Source organism: Bos indicus, chromosome 12 (assembly GCF_029378745.1).
Source record: "Bos indicus isolate NIAB-ARS_2022 breed Sahiwal x Tharparkar chromosome 12, NIAB-ARS_B.indTharparkar_mat_pri_1.0, whole genome shotgun sequence".
Lineage (NCBI taxonomy): Eukaryota > Metazoa > Chordata > Mammalia > Artiodactyla > Bovidae > Bos > Bos indicus.
In genome coordinates, this window is record NC_091771.1 from 18,792,921 (window position 1) to 18,818,620 (window position 25,700).

The window sequence follows — 25,700 nt, forward strand, 5'->3', positions numbered from 1 at the left end:
CCCTTAATTTCGGCAGGCATCTGCTAACTAACTTTCATATTTTTTATTTCAGCTGGAGTTAATCGAATTTCATATTGGCCTGCTGACCCAGAAATAAGTTTGCTCACTGAGGCTTCTGGTTTCGAAGACGCAAAGTTAGATGCCAAAGCAGTGGAAAGACTGAAGTCAAACAGTCGGGCCCACGTGTGTGTCTTACTTCAGCCTTTGGTCTGTTACATGGTGCAGTTTGTAGAAGAGACCTCTTACAAATGTGACTTTATTCAAAAAATTTCCAAAACATTGCCAGACACTAACTTTGATTTTTATTCTGAATGTAAACAAGAGAGAATAAAAGAATATGAAATGATATTTTTGGTTTCCAATGAAGAAATGCATAAGCAAATACTGATGACTATAGGTTTGGAGAACTTGTGTGAGAATCCGTACTTTAGCAATCTAAGGCAGAACATGAAAGACCTTGTCCTTCTTCTGGCCGCAGTAGCTTCCAGCGTGCCCAACTTTAAACACTACGGATTTTATTGTGGCAACACCGAACACAGTAATGAAATTCACAATCAAAGTTTGCCACAAGAAATTGCAAGGCACTGCATGATTCAGGCCAGGTTACTGGCATATCGAACTGGTGAGTTACACGCTTAGTTCCTAAATCGGGGTTGATGGGGTCGTATTTGTGTCAGACATAAAGTGTTCATTTCACTTCTGGTAGCGTTTATTGACTCTTAGATACTAAAGTGTTGCTGCTCATACCAATATAGAGAAGTTAGTGAGACCCTTGAGTAGACAACTCTTTCTTAGAGCAGTTTTAGGATTTCTTGTGGCCTATATTGGATGCTGCATTTATAAATCAGGATCTAATTCAGCCCTTTCTGCTGCTTGCTTTTATCATTTCCCAGTTGAATGAGCCCTCCACTAGAGAAAGGACAAAAAGAGAGAGAACCAGAATTATTCCTCTTTTTTTAACTACTCAATATTCTATATCTATTCAATATTTAGTAAAAACTTAGAAAAATCTTTAAAATATGAATTTCAAATAACCAGTAGAATCTAAGAAAATTGGCAGATTCTTCCAATTTCTGATATGTTTTCAAACAGCAAGGGGAGAAATCAAACATTTTTAACTTTATTAAGTTGTACATGAGTATGTATGTGAAGAAGGAAAATACTACTTGGGAATTTTACCTTACCATGATAAAGGGTGGTATCTATATTTCCAGTTACAGAATAGTGTTTTTACATCTTACCAGACATAACATTTTTGAAAGTAGAATGATGATCACTTTTTAAAATGCGACTTTGGAATAGGGAAAAGAAAATTCCGGCAGAAGGAGCAGCAGAGGAATGCCTGGTGAGTGGGCTATAGTAGGAATTTTAAAATTTATTCCAAGAAGAGAAGGAGGATAGAGAAAATCTTCAGAAAAAGTCCATACAGACGCACTGGTCTGCAGTACATGCTCAACAGAGACCACGGGTTGAAGTAATTTCAGTAAAATGGAGGTTTGCAAAAGGCAGCTTGTCAGGGTCACCATAGAAACTTAAAGTGAAAGTTTAGTCACAGTCGTGTCCGACTCTTTGCGACCCCATAGACTGTAGCCCACCAGGCTCCTCTGCCCATGGGATTTTCCAGGCAAGAATACTAGAGTGGGTTGCCATTTCCTTCTCCAGAGGATCTTCCTGACTCAGGGGTTGAAGCCAGGTCTCCCACATTGTAGGCAGATGCTTTACCATCTGAGCCACCAGGGAAGTTCTCAGTACAAATGCTCAAATTCTAACCCAGACACACTAAGCCTGGTCCCTGTGGGTGTGTCCTAGGCCTGTGAATTTTTAAAATTCTGCAAGGGATTCCAACATTCAACAGGGTTAATCATCACCTTAAAAGAATTTGATTCTGCTACAGGCACAAACTGTATGATGCCAAACAACTGAAGGGTCTAATCTTAACTATCTGGTTTAAGTGTGAGTTTTGATTTCTTTTTATGTCCTGTTTTCCGTTAGACTAGGTGTTTTCCAAAGCTGACAATCATGCCTTCCTCCTGAACCACACAATGTTGATGATGAAAGTAGGGTGACATGGCCAAGAAGGCTTAACTGTTTCAAATCATAACTCAGCGGTTCTCAACTTTCAGTTGAGGCGATGCACATGAGAAGTCTACGTTCCCAACTCTGCTGCCTCCCTTGGAGAGGTTAATTCAGGGAGTTTCCATGGGAGTCAGGAGTCTGCTTTTTGAACAAGCATCCAATGGTTCTGATGCAGTTGGTCTGTGGACAACACTTGGACAAACCCTGATGTGACCACAGTATTGGAAGTGAAAATAACCACACTTGTGTTCCAGAATAATAGCATAGAGTCCTCTGACTTTCGGTGATCAAAGGGTCCGAGGAGTTTGGCTCAGTGATTACAAGTTGACCTTTCCTTCAAGGGTATACAGAGAAAACCCTGTGAATGAGCAGATCCTGGGTAGCAATTTATAGACATGAAAGAATTTTTTTAAAGAAGTTTTACATAAAAATTACAGATGTGAAAAGATTTTTGAGAAATTACCTCATCTGTCATCCAACCTTGAGGGCTGGGTGAAACCTACTCCATTGTATATGGATGAAATTTTATTCCGATTTCAAAAGACATGTAGTAAAGTATATTCTCTTGGTGAAACTATCCTTAGCTAAACAGTGGAGCTTAGTTTAAAGATCATGTTTTGGGAGGCTTCCCTAGTGGCTCAGTGGAAAGAACCTGCCTGCCAATGCAGGAGACACGACTTCAATCCCTGATTCAGGAAGATCCACATGCCTTGGGACAACTAAGCCCATATGCTACAACTATTGAACCTGTGCTGTAGAGCCCGGGAGCTGCAGCTGCTGAGCCCGTGTGCCCCAGCTGCTGAAGCCTGGGCGGCCAAGAGGAGAGCCCATGCTCTGCAACGAGAAGCCACCTCAATGAGAAGCTCTCGCACAGCAACTAGAGAATAGCCCCCGCTCACCGCAGTTAGAGAAAAGCTTGGACAGCAACAAAGACCCAGCACAGCCATAAATAAAATTCTAAAAAAAAAAAGAAGAAGAAAAAAAAATTTTTAATCACATTTTTTCCCCCTCTTGACAAGATTTAGTCTGTCCTTAGACTGAAACAGAAAAGGTGGCTCCTGGACTAAAAAATAATAATATGAAGAATGCTTAGTGTCAGTGGTAGGAAAAGTAGACTTGATATGAAGAATTTCTCCCCCCCCCCACCCAGCAAATAGATATTCTTATTTCATTAAAATCATATTACTTTTTTTTTTTCATTCAGCAAACCCTTTTTGAGCTTTTACCATATGTTAGTCACTGCCCTGAGCTCTCTAGATAAAGTTAATATTTTTAACTTTTAAAACTAAAAACTTGGGATTTGAAGAATTTCTATGAGTTTTTCATTTTTTGTTCCAGATTTATGCATGTATTAAGTACAGTTTTACTTAGAGGTTTTCATTTTTAGCTTCTGCAACTTGCCTTAGAAATGAGCATAAAGCCATAATTATGTTCTTTTCTCACCATGTTATATTCTGAAGATCTTGGAAGGCACAAGACTTTGTTTATCCCCAAATCCCTTTGCTGACAGTCTCCACCTCTAAATTGCATTCCTGCCACCCTGTTCCTTGGCATCACACTCCTTTCCTTTATAGCCCAGCACACTGCCTTTGCTTTTAGACTCTTTCTTGTTACCACCTTCCTCCCACACCAGACATGAGCTTCATGAGTGCAGGGACTCAGGCATGCAGGGAACGGAAGTCTTGGTTACGAAATTCTTCATGTCAGAGGAAGGCAAGCAGGTTGGGTGAAGAGACCTAAATCTTAATCACTTACTTTGAATATGTAGAATTTCTATTTTGGTTTTGTATTTTCTGTTTAAGGTTAATAGTTTAAAGAAATACAGCTTTGCTTGTTGCAGAGTAATTCAATTGGTTCTGCAGGGAAATTTTAATCTAATATTTATAACTTGACCACTTGATTTAGAAACGAGCATCACGTCAACAACTTGGCATTCTTCTCCCCACAAGGTAAACTCTGAAGGTCAGGGAAAGGACATCATTTTGTGTAAATTAAAATTCCTTTCATGTACCTACCAGCAATATATATATATATATGTGAAGGCCCATAAGGGTATATGTTTATGAGTTTGAACTTTTTTCATAGTAAGAACACATCCATGAAATGTGTTTTCCTTGATAGAGTGCAAAAAATACTAGGAGAAGACAGATTTGATTGTTGTGAATGGTTTATTACACCAAATCCATTAGTTCAGGAACTTCTGTCTTACTTTCATCATCTATTAGAAATAGGTATTTAAAACCTGACTTGGTGGAGATTGAGTAAAGTTACCCTAAAGTCTGGTTACAGCTTTGAAGTCACCCGAGTGTGGGCACTGCTACTGCAGTGATCTCTGCACACGCATCGTCTATGACTGGGTTGGCAGTGACACTGTCTTTAATTAGTTCATCCCTAGCTCCCATAGTCTATGCTTGACAGTATTCTCATACTTTTCCATAATTAGTGAGGTTGTCAAGGATTGCCGCTACATTTATGAAGTGTATTTCAATAAATACATGTTTATTATTTTTGGAAAAACAAATCTATTTCTGAAACTAACAGATCATTGGTTTTCACTGAGTCACATGCCATGTATCTTTCAGAGGATCATAAAACAGGAGTCGGGGCAGTCATCTGGGCGGAAGGAAAATCTGTAAGTGTGAAATTAATTCTTTATAATCATTTAAACTTGATTTTGTTTAACATATTTTGATCTTAAGTGCATGACATTTTGTTGCCCCATGGGGATTAATATTTATTAGGGTATTTATTTATTAAGTTCTAAAAACATTTGCGCTTTCTTTCAGCAGTTTTCTAGATAGATACATTCATTTAATAAACCTTCATTCAACTTCCACAGGACAGGGTAGACCCTGTGCCCCCGTGAACAGTGGGGAGTTACAGGCCACATATCCCACCCTTCACGGCCTTACAGTCTAGTGATGGAGACGGAGGTGAAAAGGAGACGGGCATATAGCTGTAATCATAACATGACGCTGTGAGAGCACAGAGGAGGCCTCTTACTCTGCTTGGAGAAATAAGGAAAGCATTCTTGGAGGAGGTCGGCTGCTATTAGTCTTGAATAATGAGGAGGAGTTCATCAGCACAGCAAGTTAGTGGGACTCGGAGGGCAACACGAAGAGGTAGTGCGTGGAATATGGGGAAATGCAAGTGATTTGGCACATTGGAGTCCAGAGTCCTATGTCTAGTAGAATAGCAAAAACATTAGGCTGCACCGTGAAGAACTTCATATACCATGGAGAGTTTAGACTTTATCTTTTAGACAGTGGGGATGCCCTAGCATCGCACTAACCAGCAGAAATAAAAAGCAAGCCACATACATGATTTAAAAGTTCTTAGGAGCCACATTAAAAAAAATAAGGAACAGGTGAATTAATTTTAGAAATATACTTAATCACCTGTTGAGAAATATTACCATTTCAGCATGTAACCAATATAAAAATATTGGTTAATATTTTTAATACAATATTTTGCATTTGAGAGGAGTATTGAGTCTTTATAATTCTGTGTGTGTTTTATACTTATTTGTTGTTGTTTAGTCACTTCAGTTGGAGAAGGCAATGGCACCCCACTCCCATACTCTTGCCTGGAAAATCCCATGGACAGAGGAGCCTGGTAGGCTGCAGTCCATGGGGTCGCTAAGAGTCGGACACGACTGAGCGACTTCCCTTTAACTTTTCACTTTTCACTTTCATGCATTGGAGAAGGAAATGGCAGCCCACTCCAGTGTTCTAGCCTGGAGAATCCCAGGGACGGGGGCGCCTGGTGGGCTGCCGTCTCTGGGGTCACACAGAGTCGGACACGACTGCCGTGACTTAGCAGCAGCAGCAGTAGCAGTCACTTCAGTCGTGTCAGGCTCTTCTGCGACCCCATGGACCGTGGCCCCCAGGCCCCTCTGTCCGTGAGTCTCCCAGGCAGGAACCCTGGAGTGAGTTGCTGTTTCCTTCTCAGGGGCATCTTCTGGCCGCTCTCAGTTTGCACTGACCACGTGTGCCCAATGGCCACTGTATTGGACAGTGCAGTCTAAGAACATCTTAAGTGGGAAAATGATCAGATTTGCATTTTAAAAATAAAGTGGGGCTAGACAGGAAGTAGGGAGATTAAGAAAAAAGATGATGAGGACTTGAAATTATGGGGATGTGTTGAGAAGGAATGGAGCTAGGAGACAGTAAATATGATACTGTTGATACTATCATATGAGTAATTATAATATTAATATATTGAAATTTTAGTGAGGTTTATAGCATTTTCCAAACTATTATAAACAGGTTTGGTTTATTAAATATTTTACTCTTAGAGTTGATAAAGCATTCATATTAACACCTAATATGCCACTGACCAGGATAAAGAAAAATGCCACTTAATGTAGGAAGTTCTATTATTTATACACACACACACACACACACATATATACACAATAGAGGCTCAGTAAACATAAAGATGAAAGGAAAATACATTATAGATTTTCCAACTATATATATAATAGCACATTTTTAACCCCAAACAGAAATTGTTCAAAATATTTTTGGAATTTCTGATTTGCTAACAACTAGCACAGCACAGAGCATATAATAACTTAACAATAATTTATAATAATATAGAGTACCTGCTCTGTATGGACCACTATAATAGGTATGCTTTAAGGGCCAGAAAGACGGTATAAAACATGGTTTCTGTTCTCTAGGGTCTTATAACCAATCAGGGAGGGATGTCTGAGTCAAGTGAAACAGTTTGTGAATTAAGCTGGTATTTCACTAACTGCTAAAATGAAGGACTGTCTTGATATTATATACTAGAGATGATCAGCCTGCTTGAAATTTAACTTTGACAAGATCACCCTGCTGAAGGAAAATCCAATACTATATTTTTCTGATGGCTCAGTTTATCACTGTTGTTTATTGTTGAGTCACTAAGTCGTGTCCGACTCTTTGCAACCCCACAGACTATAGCACTCCGGGCTTCCCTGCCCTTCCCTGTCTCCCAGAGTTTGCTCAAACCCACGTCCATCAAGTCAGTGATGCCACCCAGCCATCTCATCCTCTGTCGTCCCCTTCTCCTGCCCTCAACTCTTCCCAGCATGAGGGTCTTTTCAAATGAATCAGCTCTTTGCATCAGGTGGCCACAGTATTGGCACTTCAGCTTCAGTCCTTCCAATGAATATTCAAGATTGATTTCCTATAGGATTGACTGGTTTGAGCTCCTTGCTGTCCACGGGACTCTCGAGAGTCTTCTCCAGCACCACAGTTTGAAAGCATCAGTTCTTCAGCACTCAGCCTTCTTTATGGTCCAGCTCTCACATCCGTACATGACTACTGGAAAATCCATAGCTTTGACTATATGGACCTTTGTCAGCCAGGTCTCTGCTTTTTAATATGCTGTCTAGGTTTGCCATAACTTTATTGTGTATTATGGAAAAGTGAATCCATTCTACAAAGTGTGATGCTAGGCTTTAAAGATACAATGTAAGATGCCTTTTCAGAATGTTGAACACAGCTTTGTTGGTTTGCTCACTTTCCATAGAGAAGTTGTGATGGCACAGGCGCCATGTACTTCATAGGATGCGGTTATAACGCTTTTCCTGTTGGATCCGAGTATGCTGACTTTCCGCACATGGATGACAAACAGAAAGACAGAGAAATAAGGAAATTCAGATACATCGTACATGCTGAACAGAATGCCTTAACATTTAGGTATGAAATCCGTTTGCCTGTATTTTGTATAAAATGTAGCAAGGGTTAGTTGAAATTAGCTTTCATTTTGCTGTAATTTATTGCCTTTTTAAAAATTCCAAGAAATATTCTTTTCAGAAGTATACCTCTGGTTGTACTTGGTTTTTGCTACATGACAGAGGCCATTGTCAGGGATCCTCCAGGCCTTCAGAGCAAATCTTTTTTCCTTTCTTCCTTCTCTCTCCAGGATAAAACTGCTTCAAGTGTGTCCTTAGGGTCTTGCATATTTCTGCATTATAAGATCACCTTTGTTTTCTAAATTCTGAGCATATATTTATGAATATATAGATTTTATTATGAACCAAATTGCTTTAACATAGTTTTTGTTAGAGCTTATCGCTGGCATTACCTCCTTCTAATGTTAATTTAGATAATTTCCACAAATATTCCTCAGCATATACCTTTTAGTGGGTGCTCTTGGGAGATTCAAATCTGTATGAGTCATGGTTTCTGTCCTGAGGAGTTTATAGTCCAGTGTGGGATATAAGACTGTACTCAACCTAACATGGTCAGTTGTGTGGGAAGGGCCAACACAAAGTGGGTGGAAATTCAGGGGCTGCAATAAATGGAGAGGGAGTGTGAGGGAAAACCTTTATGGAGAAACTGGCATTTGAGCTGAGCTTTAAAGCTTTGGTAGGATTGTGGCAATTGAAGATGCTTACTTGAAGGGAAACCATTCTTGCCTGAGGCATAGCAGTGGGCTAGAAGACAGAAAATGCTTGAGTGTTTAGCAACATAGATGTTCCAGTTAGGCTGGACCGCGGGCCAGCGTGGGACTGACAAGGGAGACTTGGAGTTTAGTCTTCCTTTGGAAGTAGTGGACAAATGGAAAGACACTGACAGAGCTACAGTAATGATTACTTAGGTTGCAGGTGTACGGTTTGAACAGGCTAGATGCATACAATTCTGCTTCCCTGGTCCAGGGGAAGAGAATGAGACTCTAAACTGAGGATATGGGTGCGGAAGGCTGGTTGGGGAGCATACAAATGAGAGCTTTGTAAACCACAGAACCCGGAAGTACAACTCGTCTATCCTAGGTCCTAAACTACCCCGGCGTGCAAAATTTCACTACACAGGTTTTTTTCCCTTGAACTCTTCATTACAGATTTACTTGCTTCATTTTGTCAAATCCAAGTGTTTGTTAAATTACCCTACGTGAGGTAAAAGCAGTAAGGGAACTATAACTCAAAACAGAACTCTAACATTAATCCATTTAGTAAGCATTTATTAAATATCTCTCAGGCACCAGATGAGAGATAGACCTTCGGGCTACCACGATGACTTAATGTCTCATCACATGTGGCACATTCTCAGGGAAGGCGTTAGTTCTGGCCCATAATTCTGGCTTTATAAAGAGTTTCCTACTTAGAAAGCATTATTCCCTCTGTTTTCATTTCCTTTGTTGTCTAAATACTGAAAATCTTGGCATTGACTAATTCAGCAAGAATAAGGCTTGATCATTATTGTGTATAATGTTGTAAATCTTTCCAAAACGGCTCAATTTTAATGTTCAAAGATTTTTCTAAAACATAACTTACCCTTTTAGAAACTACCTTCCTAATTTTTTCATATGTATATATATTTTTGTAGGTGTCAAGAAATAAAGCCAGAAGAAAGAAGTATGATTTTTGTGACCAAGTGCCCTTGTGATGAATGTGTACCTTTAATTAAAGGTGCAGGCATAAAACAAATCTATGCAGGGGATGTAGATGTTGGAAAAAAGAAGGCAGACATCTCTTACATGAGATTTGGGGAAGTTGAAGGTGTCAGCAAATTTACAGTAAGTAGATACACATTTTTTTCAAATATACTTTGTATTATGTTGATAGCTGTTGTTTAGTCGCTAAGTCATATCCGACTGTTTTGTGACCCCATGGGCTGTAGCCCACCAGGCTCCTCTGTCCATGGGATTTTCTAGGCAAGAATACTGGAGTAGGTTGTCATTTCCTCCTCCAGGGAATCTTCTCGACCAAGGGATCGAACCCGTGTCTCCTGCATTGGCAGGCAAATTCTTTACCACTGAGCCACCTGGGAAGCCCATGTTGTTAAGTTACTCTGCTGCATATTTTAAATTAGTGATTCTTGCCCTTTTAAAGAGTTTCAACAAAATATTATCATTGAGTTTATTTTTATGTGCAAGCACTTGCCTAGTCACAGATGTTCAGCTTGGGATCTGCCTTATGAATATATATCTCTAAAGAGAGAATTTTACCTTGACCTTGTGCTGTACTGTGCCAGGCTCTTCTGTCCATGGGGATTCTCCAGGCAAGAATACTAGAGTGGGTTGCCATGCCCTCCTCCAGGAGATCTTCCCAATCCAGGGATCCAACCCAAGTCTCACATTGCAGGTGGATTCTTTACCAGCTGAGCTACCAGGGAAGAACTTGACCTTACAGACCTTGAATTAGTTGGTTCTATAGTGCCATCTGGTGGCTAACAAAAGAAAGTACCTGACCCACCTCTTCCTGCAGCCTTTTTTTAAAATTCAGTAGTTCAGTTCAGTCGCTCAGTTGTGTCTGACTCTCTGCGACGCTGTGGACTGCAGCACGCCAGGCCTCCCTATCCATCACCAACTCCCAGAGTTTACTCAAACTCATGTCCATTGAGCCGGTGATGCCATCCAACCATCCCATCCTCTGTCGTCCGTCCCCTTGTCCCACCTTCAGTCTTTCCCAGCATCAAGGTCTTTTCAAATGAGTCAGTTCTTCGCATCAGGTAGCCAAAGTATTGGAGTTTCAGCTTTAGTATCAGTCCTTCCAATGAATATTCAGGACTGATTTCCTTTAGGATGGACTGGTTGGATCTCCTTGCAGTCCAAGGGACTCTCAAGAGTCTTCTCCAACACCACAGTTCAAAAGCATCAATTCTTTGGCATTCAGCTTTCTTTATAGTCCAACTCTCACATCTGTACATGACTACTGGAAAAACCATAGCCTTATCTAGATGGACCTTTGTTGGCAAAGTAATGTCTCTGCTTTTTAATATGCTGTCTAGATTGATCATAACTTTTCTTCCAAGGAGTAAGTGTCTTTTAGTTTCATGGCTGTAGTCACCATCTACAGTGATTTTGGAGCCCCCCAAAATAAAGTCTGCCACTGTTTCCACTGTTTCCCCATCTACTTGCCATGAAGTGATGGGGCCAGATGCCATGATCTTAGTTTTCTGAATGTTGAGCTTTAAGCCAACTTAAATTCAGTAGTAGATAGTAGTAGATAGAGGTGAACATAGTTTAAGATTACACAAAAGAAGGGGGCACATACACACGTGCGTGCGCACACACATACACATGCATTTCTCATGAGAAAAATCAGGAAAAAATTAGAAGCGATTTGAGCGACTTCACTTTCACTTTTCACTTTCACGCATTGGAGAAGGAAATGGCAACCCACTCCAGTGTTCTTGCCTGGAGAATCCCAGGGACGGGGGAGCCTGGTAGGCTGCCGTCTATGGGGTCTCACAGAGTCGGACACGACTGAAGTGACTTAGCCTAGCCTAGTATTTGATATTTCCAAAGAACTGCTGAGGTGGTAATTGTTTTGTGGAAAACTCAGAACTTTAATTCCTCATGGTTATTTTTAACTACTCTGGTTCCTAAAAACCTTTCTCTTTTTAGAAATAATCTCAAGCATGCAGAAAAGTTACAAAAATACTACGAAGAATTTTTTTCCAGAAATACTTGAGAGTTAAGTTGTTGCCATGATGCCAAGTCACTCTTAAATACTTTCTTGTGTATTTCCTGAAATAGTAGATTATCCTACATAACCACAATACAACCACAGAACTCAGGAAATTTTCATTGATATGTTGCTACCATTTAATCCACAGAATTCAGTCAGGGTCTACCAGTTGTCCCAATAAAGTTCTTTATAGCAAAAGGATCCTGTCCAGAATCATGTGTTACTTTTTAATGATAATTCTGGCACTTAATATAACTTTTATATGCTATAGTTTGCAGTAAGTACAAAAGATATAATAGTACTGTTTATAGATTTCAACTTGACTTTTCTGTTTGTGTCCAGAGTGCCTGGAATATATAAAGCACCTAAAAAATACTCACTAAACCATATATATAAGATTCTCTAAGAATATTGATCCTTTATCCAGCAGTCATATCATTCAGGGTCGTCCAGAGTTGTTATTAGGGCTTGGGTGGTGTGACACACTAACTTTTCTTGCTGTTTTAAGCTGTTTTGATATTTGAAAGCACAATGCTGAAATGCTACTTATTAAAACCTTCTTAAACATATACATAAAATGTTTGTGTCCTTTTATAGTGGCAACTGAATCCATCAAGACCTGGTGTTCTTGAGCAAAATGAGCCTGAAAGCAGAGAGAGTAAGTATCTACAAGTCCTTTATTGAGGTTGACTTTGTTGCTAAGAAAAGAAAAATAGTGACTTATAATGATCAGGTGTTGGAAATTGCTGTGGTTGGAGGTGGAGCATATTCTTTTTGCAGATTAGATTTTTGCCATTCAGTTTGTGCACAAACACTTGTGTATCGACTATATGCTAGATGTCATGGGAAGTGCTGATGAATGAGTAGTCCTATGGACTCTGCAGTTTAATACAAATAATCATGCACAAATTGAATTTATAAATTAAATTTATATGAGACTATAGGCAACAGTGCTCTTCTATACCAAAACAAAAGCCTTTTGGGCAGTTAGAAAGAAAAAATACATCTAATTAATACAGATGGAACCAGGGCCAAATTATGAGGCTATGTACATTCTTGTTAGAGTAAAGCCACATTAGCTCAGATTGGCCAGAGAATGGAAATATCCTGGTTATTTTAATAATCTAATTAAGAGTCATCACAGTTACCATAAATGAATTACTAGTCTTCAGAGTTTTACTGTTTATATATTAACACATATTTTTAATGCAATATAGTCTTTAGGAGACCTTGCAATTCTTCATGCATATTATTTTGAATATTAATTATTACTGTACAATATTATTTTAAAATATTAGTTATCTTTCTGTTTGGATTCAAGGTAAGTAGAAATTCAATAAGTAAAATTTTCTTGATAATAACAATGATTTGATCACTCTGAAAAATCAGTAAATATAAAAGTCTTTATGAAAATAATGTCTATGTGAATATCCTGATTTTCTGTGTTCTAACTTAGCTTTATTTTATTCAAGTAGTGAAATTTTAATTTGCAGTCAGGAAAAAAAGTACATATCCACTCCATCTTTCTTTTTAAAAATTTATCAGGGGGAAAAAAGTGGTTAAAGATAAAAGGAAATGAAAAAATACGGATCTGATTAAAGAATATGTATTCAATAATAGTGTTCGAGGGGGGTGAGTTAATAATTCCCTGTTGTTAGGGAGAAGACACAAAAAAGCATTAAACGTAAAAAATGAATTCATTTATCTGTGTTAAAATAAAGAACGTCTGTTTGTCAAAAGATAGCATTAAAAGAGTACAAAGGCAAGCCATGAAAGAGGAGATTTTTGCCACTTACAATCAAGAGTCTTGTAGCCAGGATTCCCTGTCCCTAGATCACTAAGGAAGGGGAGACGTGCTGTCGGGGGGTGTCCTGAGATGAGGAGGGGTCGTGGTGGTGAGGGGGTGAGAGGAGAGCTTTCATTTTGCTGGGAGTGCTTTATTTCTTGACCCGGGTGATGGTTAAATGTGTTTGCTTTATGACTGTCCACTGAACTGCAGGTTTGTGTTCTGTATGTATTTTTTAACAAATACATATTTGTTAAAAAAATTTGTTAATATATAATGTATTTTTGTGTGTATTTTTATATCAGTAAATAATATCCTTATCTGTTTTTCAATTTTATAAGAGCTTGATTGAGGTATAATCTATATACCATAAATTTACCCTTTTAAAGTACTGAATTGGGTGGGTTTTGGTAGATTCAGAGTTGTGTAACCATCACCACTGCCTAATTTCAGAATTTTCCATCAGCTCAAAAAGACTCCTCTTACCCGTTTATTAGTCATCCCTGTTTCCTCCTACCTCCAGCCCCAGGCTACCACGAATCTACTTTGGTTATTTGGATTCATATATTCTGGCCATTGATTTTAGATCGTTCCTCTTTTCTCATATATACATTCACTGCTGTATATTTCTCTCTAGCATTTCTTCCACTGAATGCTACAAATTTTGATAAGTCGTGTTTTATTTAGTTCAAAATATTTAAAAATTTATCTTGAGTTTTTTTTTTTTTTTTTTTTTTTTACTCATTTGTTATTTAGCAATGTATTATTTAACTTCCACATATATTTTGGGATTTTCCAGTTATGTTTCTACTAGTCATTTAATTATATTGTGGTCCGAGAGCAGACACTGTATGCTTTCTATTCTTTTGAATTTATTAGGGTGTGTTTTATGGCCTGGCATGTGGTCTCTTGGTGAACACTCCATGTGAGTTAAGCATAATGTGGATTCTACTGTTGGCTGAGGTAGTCCATGGTTGTCAGTTATATACAGTTGATTAGTGGTTGAGTTCATTTGAGAATGGGTACGGGATAGTTTCAGGTATTTCACAACAGAAGAAACACAGACATCTAATAAGCACATGAAAAAGTGCTTAAGCTCATTAGCAGTCATGGAAATGCAAATTAAAATCACCGCAACGTTTACACCCCTACTGCTGTGCCTACTAGAGTTGCGGAATTCAAGTTGAGGACACTGAGTGCTCGTGAGGAGGTGGATCCTTAGAAACTTGTATATTGCTGGTTGGACTGAAAATGCATACAGCCACCTTGGGAAAGCAGTTTAATGTCATCTTTGTAAAACTGAAGATGTGTCTATTCCATGACCCAGCAATCTGACCTCTAAGCATATGCCCTAGGAAAATTCTTACATGTTTCGTAGAAAAGACAGAGATAGATAATTCATTGCAACATTGTTCTTAAAAGCAAAAACTGGAACTAGCACAAAAATTTATCTCTGGAAATTAAAATATTACAGTGGAATATTATAAAGCAGTGAAAGTAAAATGAACTACAGCTACATTCTTAAACATGGGTGGATCTTAGAAATATAATGCTGAATGAAAAAATCAAGTTTCAGAAGACTAAATACATTATAAGGCAACTTCTATGTAAAGTTCAACAGGAAGGCAGTGTATTGGTTAGTACATGTGGCAAAATTATTTTTAAGAAGCAATGGAATGATCAACGCAATGATTCAGCGCAGTGGTTACCTCTGAATAAGGGGGATAGAGGGATGGGATTAGACTGGGGGGCACCCGAGAGGTAGTAACATTCTAGTTTTGGGGTTGGGTAGTAGGTTCTTGAGCAAACTCTGGGAAAGAGTGGAGGACAGAGGAGCATGGGGTGAAAGAGTTGGACACGGCTTAGCGACTGAACACCAACAAAGTAGGTTCTTGAGTGTTAATTTATTATTAGGCTTTAGGACTCCCATCTGTATCACACACAGTCTTCCTTTTTTTAATGTTTCCAATATTACATAATAAGAGAGAAAGCTTTCCAGATCTATTCTCCCTGCACCCTGATGCAGGTGTCCTTAAGACTAGGAAGAGCGAGGTGAGCACAGAGGCTTGGAGGGCAGGCAGATCCCTGGAAAGACAGAAAGCAGCAGGATAAAAGGAGACTCTCAGAGGTGGTGGGTATACTTACCATCCTAAGGGTGGTGGTGGTTTCTCAGATGTGTGCTTGTGTTGAAACCCATCACATTGTGCACTTCACACGCACACAGTGTGGTCCCAGGAAAGCCAGGGAAATCAGGTCATGGGGCGAGGTGGAAGCCAGGCCCGTCTCCCACATGACCAAGGTGATGAGTCCACTTGGCTTCCGGCGGGGGGTGTATCCGCTCACACCTCACTGCCCCACAGACGACTCCCTTCTCTCCTTGGACAACAGACGGGTCATTTTGTCTCCTCCAGCCTAACAGTAATAACTTTGCCTCCCAAAAAGTTTTGTGAATTGTTGTCTATACACTGTCGATGAATCCAGTTTGTAAAAGGTCAGGTACATTGTGTCAGCTGTGAGTGACTTATCTAGAATCTGTTCTTTAACAGTTGAGAATTTTAAAGATAAAATCAGTATGCCCTTTTTTATTTTTATTTTTTAAATATTCCTCTTTAGCTTAAGCATTGTTTTGATCTTACAGCTTCTGACTTTAACAAATGCTCGTTTCTTTGAAGTGACATTTTCCTGACGCTAAGTTATTCTTGACCATCAGATGGCGTGCTGGGATCCGTAGCCCTGGATGAAGAACCACACCAGAACAAGAAGCTGCGTCTTGCAAACCACTAAGAAGTCGTGTCTGAACAAGGAGTGAAGGCCTCGAGAATTTTTATTGCACTTTTAAAATCCAGCCTTGTTAACTCATAAAATAAGAATGGATTTTGTAAATAGTTGAAAAAAATTTTTAAAGGAAGCTAATTTATTATTAGCATACGAATGATACTAAGGAGAATATTTTTATTTAGATTTATTTGTATGTTTTCCAGAGTATAGTGATGTGTTCTTTTCTTACACTGAAGCAGGTGTCAATCATTTCAAGAGACCATTCAGTCGGCTACAGGGATTGATTTCTCCTGGTCTTAGCTTTAGGGGATCCAGTCACAGGGGCTGGTTCATTGGATGTCACATCTCAGCAGAGAAGTACACACCTTTTCAGAAATATTAATCCCTTTGGATTATGAAGGTGATAATTAGTAATCTACTCCAGGGAAATAAACAGCAACCTGACCATTTTTAAGTCAATGTGTGATTCACCAAAAGGCCCCATTTATACCCAAAGCTTTCTGGTAATCAGAATTTACTTGATTAGCCTGGAGTCATAAAAATGAATTTGGTGGACCTGCTCTCCATTATAAAAGTGTGTTCCTAACAAGGTTATTCTTTTTTTTTTTCAGTCTTTCAGTGTGTAAAAATCATGATCACTTGTTGGACTGATTCAGGGCAGCAATAGGAAGATAGCATTATTCTCGGACAATATTATTCTCTGATCTCACTGACTCTTGAAACCACTAACAAGAGAAGAAATATTTTAGTCTGGAATTCATTCATAAATGCTGCCCATTATCCCCTCCATATAATTAGCAGAGAGCGTTTCAGGGCTCTGAATGGAAGGCCTTATAAAAACATTTGCAAACCTTAAGAATACTGAAAGCCTTGACAGTGAACATGATGGTCAATTCAGTTATTTTCCAGATGGTTCTTCATGAGTCCTCTCATTTTTTATTTGTTGAGGAAACTTTCAGAAAATTAGCCCAAAGATGAAGGCACAGGCTTTGTACTTTCCTGGAGATAGGGAGGGAGCCACTTGGCCAGTGGCCCGCAGGCAGCCCTGGGGTGTGACGGGCTCTGTGTGGGGAGTCAGCTTCACCTGGGCTGTCGCCCACTTTCTCCCCGGGGCCTCTCGTATCCTCACAGGGCCTCCTACCAGTCTCAGGAGAGTGCACAGGCCACCCTGCACGTGGGCCGGTGCCCCTGTTTGGACAGCAGCTCACTTAGCCTCTGTTGTGTGTGTAAATTTTTTTTTTTAACTGCTGAATCTAGTGCCTGCAACAGTGTCTGGCATGTGACAGGCATTCAATAAATATTTGTTGACTGAATGACTGCTGGACACTGTCTAGACCCTGGAGATGAGACGTGTAAGAAATGCTCCCTGACCTCAAGAAACTTGCAGTCTAGTGACAGATGTAAGCGTAAAGTCACGTATTAATAATAGTGCTTCTCAGAGTGGGGTCCCTGGACCAACAGCGTTAGCCTCATCTGGGGACTTGTTAGAAGTGCACATTGTTAAGCCCTAACCCAGACCTGTTGAATCAAACTCCGGGGCTGCGGCCAGCATTCCCTGAAGGTGACTGACGACCTTCAAGGTTGAGAACTGCCCTGTGGATGTAACTGAAGGAACAGTGGTGGAAGGAACACATAGGAGGACAGGCAGACACTCGGGTGAGTCACGGAAGCAGGGCCTGTAGGAGTGGAGGCCGCGTAGCAGTGGAGGCCCTGAAGGGGCTGCAGGGAGTGGGCCGGCAAACAGTGGGGGTGAGATGAACATCTGAGAAAGTAATGAAGATGGGTGGTCACCCCGGGAAGTAGGAAAGGGAAGCGATTGGGAACTCATGCAGAGATTGCTAACCTGCACCAGGAGCCCCCTGGGGCAGCAACAGTGCAGCCTAAAATCTAGTCACCCACAGTCAACAGGGGTCACCCCTCAGGCTGAGAAATCGGAACTTGCCCTTAAAAATACATCACCATTAATTTCAAAGATTGGGAAGACGTAGTAAATGTATAATTTGAAAAAGAGCTCTACATTTGTTTACTGCCAAGGACAGCAGCTTTGCCGACTGGAGGTGGGGTGAGCGCAGGCCTGGCTCGGCGCTCGGCTGTTAGGTGGGGTATGTGAGGATTTACCTGTATCTAATCACTGCCAGCGCTTTTTCTTTTATTCGGCTTTTCCATGGGTTTCTCTTCCTCAGTTACTTAATGAGTTTGAGAATATACCTTCTCATAAATCTTCCTCGGTTTATGCACGAACAGTTGAGCTTTCAGATCTACCACAGCAGTCTGCTTTTAACCCACTTTAGAGCTATGTTTTGAAGTTCTGGTATTGCCAAGAGTGGCCGCTTAGCATTGAGCTGCGGCTGTTACTACTGCTTATTAAGTCAAGGAACAGTTTAGAACCTCCATTTCATGTGTTATATTAAGGGGTTTTTCTGTGATCATTTAAAATTATTACATATTTTTTACATATAAGAAAAGTGAAAAGCCCTAATAATCAGTACCAGTTGAAAACAAGGCCTGTTTAAATGGAATACCCTTTAGAAATGCGTCCATAAAATGTGTTTACCCTATTCAACTACTGCACTTAAACAGACTCAGATTTCAAAGGAACTTAGATCTCATCTATTTAGATGAGAACTCTGCAGAACTGGAAGCACAAGCGTCCAGAAGGTGAATGATTTCTTAAAGTCTAGCTCAGGATGTCACAAGGGCCTAAAATCATATCAGCTTTGGTTTTTTTCTCTCTTTACATTTTCAGTTTTGTTTTTAATGTCCGTGCTTATTTGCCCTGTACCTGTTGACGTATTAGCTGATTTTAACATGTATGTGACAGTAATAAAAGACTTCTATCGTTGTAAATTAAGTCATTTTTTAAGTAAAATTACACCTACAAATTTAAAATGAGCAAAACAGATCTATGAACCTTTCTTTGAAACAGTAAGACCCACTCTGTCTTCTGTATCACCCCTCCCTAGAGGCCACCAGGCTCAAGGATTTTAGCTGATTGACTTTGTATTTGTCTCCAAATCACATGTTTCTTAATAGTGTTTCAGTTTTAGGTATTTTCTTTTGAATTTCCATCATGGAAGGGCTTTCTTTCACCTCCCTCTCCTCAGCACACACTTCCCATCTCTCCATCCTCCTAATATTCTTTCAATTTGGTTGCATCAGTGTTCATTGTTTGGTATTATGACTCTAAGTGCTACGCACAGCTTTATCACGTTATGTACTGTGATGACTTTCTGTATAAAATGTATTTTCGTGCATTTCAAGTTTGTTTTTTCTGTGTGGGGCTGCAGGGACCTTGATTTTGTATATTTTATTGCTAACCTGTAACCAAACCCTTCTCCCAGCTGTGTAACCTTCTCTCCCTACTCAAGCACACTGGGTGTCCTAAAAAGCTTTTCTTGTTGAAGAAGTGCCTCCCAGAGCCTCTGACCGCCTCCCACCTGGCTGATCAGTCACTGGAGCTTCCGCACTGCTGTCTTCCCGGGTTCTCCCTCCGCAGCGCTCCTGGGGTGGGGGAGGGCAGGGACGGAGGCATCCTCCACCTTCTTGAACTGGAACCCCCAGAATCCAGATTTTTCTCAGTTGGGCGGGCATATCTTTCAGAAGGTCCCTGAGAAAAGGTACATGATGGTGAGATGACTGTCAGAACAGACGTTGCTGGGGAACAGTTTCAATGCTGTGAGTATCTGTGAATGTCTTTATTCTGCCCTCAATTTAGATAGTTTGTTGGGTGTAGAATTCTAGATTGGGAATAAGCACCACCCCCGCCCGGCCCCGCACCCCACCTCACAATTCTGAAGGCCTTGTTTCATGATCCTGGTTACACTACTGGAATGAGTTTCAAGGTTTGGGCTGTCAATCAGACTCACGAGATTCAACGAGGGCTGCTGGGCAACGTCTTTCAGTACAGTATAGAGCAGAGCACAGCCTCGTGCAACGCAGCGCGTTCCCGGGCAGAGCCTCTGACTGTCCTCACTGAGTCCTCTGTTCTGTCTGTCCTGAGCTTATGTTTAAAACAGAGAAAGCCAAAACTTCACTCTCATGTTTTGATTTCGGGGGCATAAACAGAGGTAATATGTTTGTTCACTTCTCTGCTTTCATATTTTCTGTAATGTTTTGGCCTTAAGCATGAAATTCCTGCAGTCATTTAAAAAAAGTAATGTATTTAGTATAAATGGGCTCAGTTGCTTGAGTCGTGTCTGACTCTTTGCGACCCTATGGACTGTAGCCTGCCAGGCTCCTCTGTCCATGGGATTCTTGAGGTTCCTCTCTCCATGGGAGTGGGTTGCCATGCCCTTGTCCAGTGGACCTTCCCAACCCAGGGATCGAACCCATGTGTCCTGCATTGCAGGCAGATTCTTTATCGCTGAACCACCGGGGAAGCCCATTTAGTACAAATAGCCACCCCCTAATATTATGTATCTTTCCCCTGGGGATAAGCCCCAAAGATATTGTGTCAGAGGAGTATGTGTTCTTCTGCTGAGGGCTATTTTTTAGATGATGAAGGTGAGGAAGGCATACCTGAGAAATACAGATTTTCTAAAACACAATCTTTGGGGATAAAGAATTAAAATCTATTCAACATCACTACAGCATTTGGGTGTCTTTCTATTTGTTATTTCTGATTATATATTTAAAAAGGCTTGAAAACAGAAAACACATGTATTTTGGTTCATATTAAATGTCTGCTGGAATTGGTCCACTAGGTGGCTTCAGGCTCAAGTTTACTTGCACAGTATATTATCTGATAGAGTTGATGCCTCAAATATACAAAGAACTCATAAAAGTCAACTTTAATAGAACAAAGCACCCAGTTTAAAAAAATGAGCAGGGGATCTGAAGAGACAAATTTTCCAAAGAAAATATACGGATGATCAACGGGCACATGAAAAGATGCTCAGCATCACTCATCAGAGAAATGCAAATCAAAATCACAAGAAGATACCATCTCACAGCTGTCAGAATATTTTGTTATCAAAAACACAATGACAGATAACAACAGAGAAAAGGTAACCATTGTTCACTCTTGGTGGGAAGGAAATTGGTATAGTCACTGTGGAAAAAATTGGAAAAAAAGTATGGCTATTTCTCAAAAGAAATTAAAAATAGATCTACCATATATTTTAGGAATTCCAGTTCTGGTTATTTATCTGAAAAGAATCAAAACAATTATAAGAAAATATATATGCACCTCTACAATCACAGCAGCATTATTTATAATAGCCAAGCCAAGAGCCCATTAATGGATAAATATTATACATACATACATATACACAACAGGATATTACTCGGCCATAGAAAAGAATGAAATCTTGCTAGTTGAGACAGCGTGAATAGACCTAGAGGGTACTATGCTAAGTGAATAAGACTTAGAAAAACAATTATTGTATGACTTCAATTATTGGTGTAATCTAAAAAACAAAGCAAATGAACAGATAACAAAACTAAACAGATTTGTAAATACAGAGGAAAAAGTAGGTAGTCACCAGGGAGGGGAGTGGGAGGAGGGAAGAAACAGGTGAGGGAGATCAGGAGGTACAGACTTGCAAACAAATCAACAGTCTTGGGTATGAGACTTGAGAAATGTAGTTAATAGTTACGGAATACTTACCTATATAAGATGACATACACAGACTTTTACTTGATCATTTTGAAATGTCCAGAAATACCTAATTGCTACGTTGGGCAACCAGAACTACCAGTGTCATAGGTCAATTATAGTTCAACAAACAAACTCAGAGTAAGAGAAACTTGTGGTTACCAGACGCAGTGTACTCCAGGTTACAGGCAAATTTGGCCTTGGAATACAGAATGCAGCAGGGAAAAGGCTAACAGAATTTTGCCAAGAGAATGCGCTGGTCACAGCAAACACCCTCTTCCAGTAACACAAGAGAAGACTCTGCACATGGACATCACCAGATGGTTGACACCAAAATCAGATTGATTATATTCTTTGCAGCCAAAGATGGAGAAGCTCTACACAGTCAGCAAAAACAAGACTAGGAGCTGACTGTGGCTCAGATCATGAACTCCTTATTGCCAAATTCAGACTTAAATTGAAGAAAGTAGGGAAAACCACTGGACCATTCAGGTATGACCTAAATTAAATCTCTTACGATTATACAGAAGTGAGCAATAGAATCAAGGAATTATCTGATAGAGTGCCAGATGAACTATGGACAGGGGTTCATGACATTGTACAGGAGACAGGAATCAAGACCATCCCCAAGAAAAAGAAATGCAAAAAACCAAAATGGCTGTCTGAGGAGGCCTTACAAATAGCTGTGAAAAGAAGAGAAGCAAAAAGCAAAGGAGAAAAGGAAAGATATATCCATTTGAATGCAGATTCCAAAGAATAGCAAGTAGAGATAAGAAAGGCTTCCTCAGCGATCAATGCAAAGAAATAGAAGAAAACAATAGAATGGGAAAGACTAGAGATCTCTTCAAGAAAATTAGAGATACCAAGGGAACATTTCATGCAAAGATGAGCATATAAAGAACAGAAATAATATGGACCTAACAGAAGCAGATGGTATTAAGAAGAGAAGGCAAGAATACATAGAAAACTGTACAGAAAAGATATTCACAACACAGATAATCATAATGGTATGATCACTCACCTAGAGTCAGACATTCTGGAATATGAAGTCAAGTGGGCCTTAGAAAACATCACTACGAACAAAGCTAGAGGAGGTGATGGAATTCCAGCTGAGTTATTTCAAATCCTGAAAGATGATGCTGTGAAAGTGCTGCACTCAATATGCCAGCAAATTTGGAAAAGTCAGCAGTGGCCACAGGACTGGAAAAGGTCAGTTTTCATTCCAATCTCAAAGAATGTTCAAACTACTGGAATTAAGATTGCCGGGAGAAATATCAATAACCTCAGATATGCAGATGACACCACCGTTATGGCAGAAAGTGAAGAACTAAAGAGCCTCTTGATGAAAGTGAAAGAGGACAGTGAAAAAGTTGGCTTAAAATGCAACAGTCAGAAAACTAATATCATGGCATCTGGTCCCATCTCTTCATGGCAATTACATGGGGAAACAGTGGAAACAGTGACAGACTTTATTTTGGGGGGCTCCAAAATCACTGCAGATGGTGACTGCAGCCATGAAATTAAAAGATGCTTACTCCTTGGAAGAAAAGTTATGACCAACCTAGACAGCATATTAAAAAGAAGAGACATTATTTTGCCAAAAAGGTCCATGTAGTCAAAGCTATGGTTTTTCCACCAGTTATGTATGGATATGAGAGTTGGACTATAAAGAAAGCTGAGTGCCGAGGAATTGATGCTTTTGAGCTGTGGTGTAGGAGAAGACTCTTGAGAGTCCCTTGGAGTGCAAGGAGATCCAGCCAGTCCATCCTAAAGGAAATCAGTCCTGAATATTCATTGGAAGGACTGATACTGAAGCTGATACTCCAACACTTTGGCCACCTGATGCAAAGAACTGAATCATTGGAAAAGACCCTGATGCTGGGAAAGATTGAAGGCAGGAGGAGAAGGGGACAACAGAGGATGAGATAGTTGAATGGTTATCACCAACTCAATGGACGAGTTTGAGTAAACTGGGAGTTGGTGATGGACAGGGAGGCCTGGCATGCTGCGGTCCATGGGGTCGCCAAGTCAGACATGACTGAGTGACCGAACTGACTGACCGATGCAATGTATGGGTGGAGAAGGAACTGGATGAATGCAGCCAAAGTTACAAACTTCCAGTTATAAAATTAATAAGTGCTAGGGATTTAAGGTACAACACGACTAATATAATTAACACCCCTTTATGTTATACATGAAAGTTGTTAAGAGAGTACATAAGAGTTATCTCAAAATTTTTTTGCTATTTCTTGAATTTTATACCTATATGAGGTGGTGAATGTTCTTCACTAAACTGATTGGGATAATCCTGATATATGTTCATCAAATCATTATGCTGTCAACCTTCAGTTCAGTTCAGTTCAGTCGCTCAATCGTGTCTGACTCTTTGCAATCCCATGAACCGCAGCACGCCAGGCCTCCCTGTCCATCACCAACTCCCGGAGTCCACCCAGACCCATGTCCATCGAGTCAGTGATGCCATCCAGCCATCTCATCCTCTGTCGTCCCCTTCTCCTCCTGCTCTCAATCTTTCCCAGCATCAGGGTCTTTTCTAATGAGTCAGCTCTTCGCATCGGGTGGCCAAAATACTGTAGTTTCAGCTTCAACATCAGTCCTTCCAATGAACACCCAGGACTGATCTCCTTTAGGATGGACTGGTTGGATCTCCTTGCCGTCCAAGGGACTCTCAAAAGTCTTCTCCAACACCACAGTTCAATTCTTCGGTGCTCAACTTTCTTTATAGTCCAACTCTCACATCCATACATAGCCTTGACTAGACGGACCTTTGTTGGCAAAGTAACGTCTCTGCTTTTTAATATGCTGTCTAGGTTGGTCATAACTTTCCTTCCAAGGAGTAAGCGTCTTTTAATTTCATGGCTGCAGTCACCATCTGCAGTGATTTTGGAGCCCCCAAAAATAAAGTCTGACACTGTTTCCCCATCTATTTGCAATGAAGTGATGGGACCAGATGCCATGATCTTCGTTTTCTGAATGTTGAGTTTTAAGCCAACTTTTTCACTCTCCTCTTTCACTTTCATCAAGAGGCTCTTTAGTTCTTCCTCACTTTCTGCCATAAGGGTGGTGTCATCCGCATATCTGAGGTTATTGATATTTCTCCCGGGAATCTTGATTCCAGCTTGTGCTTCGTCCAGCCCAACGTTTCTCATGATGTACTCTGCATATAAGTTAAATAACTAGGGTGACAATATATAGCCTTGACATACTCCTTTTCCTATTTAGAACCAGTCTGTTGTTCCATGTCCAGTTCTAACTGTTGCTTCCTGACCTGCATACAGGTTTCTCAAGAGGCAGATCAGGTGGTCTGGTATGCCCATCTTTTTCAGAATTTTCCACAGTTTATTGTGATCCACACAGTCAAAGGCTTTGGCATGGTCAATGAAGCAGAAGTAGATGTTTTTCTGGAACTCTCTTGCTTTTTCCATGATCCAGCGAATGTTGGCAATTTGATCTCTGGTTCCTCTGCCTTTTCTAAAACCAGCTTGAACATCTGGAAGTTCACGGTTCACTTGTTGCTGAAACCTGGCTTGGAGAATTTTGAGCATTACTTTACTAGCATGTGAGATGAGTGCAATTGTGTGGTAGTTTGAGCATTCTTTGACATTGCCCTTCTTTGGGATTGGAATGAAAACTGACCTTTTCCAGTCCTGTGGCCACTGCTGAATTTTCCAAATTTGCTGGCATATTGAGCGCAGCATTTTCACAGCATCATCTTTCAGGATTTGAAATAGCTCAACTGGAATTCCATCACTTCCACTAGCTTTGTTTGTAGTGATGCTTCCTAAGGCCCACTTGACTTCACATTCCAGGATGTCTGGCTCTAGGTGAGTGATCACACCATCGTGATTATCTGGGTCATTAAGATCTTTTTGTACAGTTCTTCTGTGTTGTAGACCTTAAACTTACACAATGTGGTATGCTGATATCTCAATTAGACTTGAAGAAATGAATAATGCCTTAATAAAGCTAACTTTTGGCTTCCCGGGTAGCTCAAATGGTAAAGCATCTGCCTGCAATAAGGGAGACCCAGCTTCGATCCC

The 25,700-nt window shown here is 40.2% G+C and overlaps 1 protein-coding gene and 1 long non-coding RNA gene across 3 annotated transcripts in view; one reads left to right on the forward strand and one right to left on the reverse strand.

Annotated features, from left to right (window-relative positions):
- CDADC1 (cytidine and dCMP deaminase domain containing 1) overlaps positions 1-18,893 on the forward strand; it is a 30,794-nt gene extending 11,901 nt beyond the window's left edge. For both annotated transcript variants that reach the window (XM_070800100.1, XM_070800099.1), the window contains 6 exons: positions 53-622; positions 4,659-4,708; positions 7,597-7,766; positions 9,396-9,585; positions 12,080-12,140; positions 15,979-18,893. In XM_070800100.1, the coding sequence (XP_070656201.1) occupies positions 53-622; positions 4,659-4,708; positions 7,597-7,766; positions 9,396-9,585; positions 12,080-12,140; positions 15,979-16,052 (1,115 nt within the window). In that variant the 3' untranslated portion in view covers positions 16,053-18,893. The remainder of the gene's footprint in view (positions 1-52; positions 623-4,658; positions 4,709-7,596; positions 7,767-9,395; positions 9,586-12,079; positions 12,141-15,978) is intronic.
- On the reverse strand, positions 18,786-23,552 carry LOC139186186 (uncharacterized). The gene is made up of 2 exons (XR_011569693.1): positions 19,913-23,552; positions 18,786-19,653 (listed from the first exon to the last, which is right to left on the reverse strand). It is a non-coding gene; the product is annotated as an uncharacterized lncRNA (long non-coding RNA).
- Positions 23,553-25,700: the final 2,148 nt, after the last annotated feature.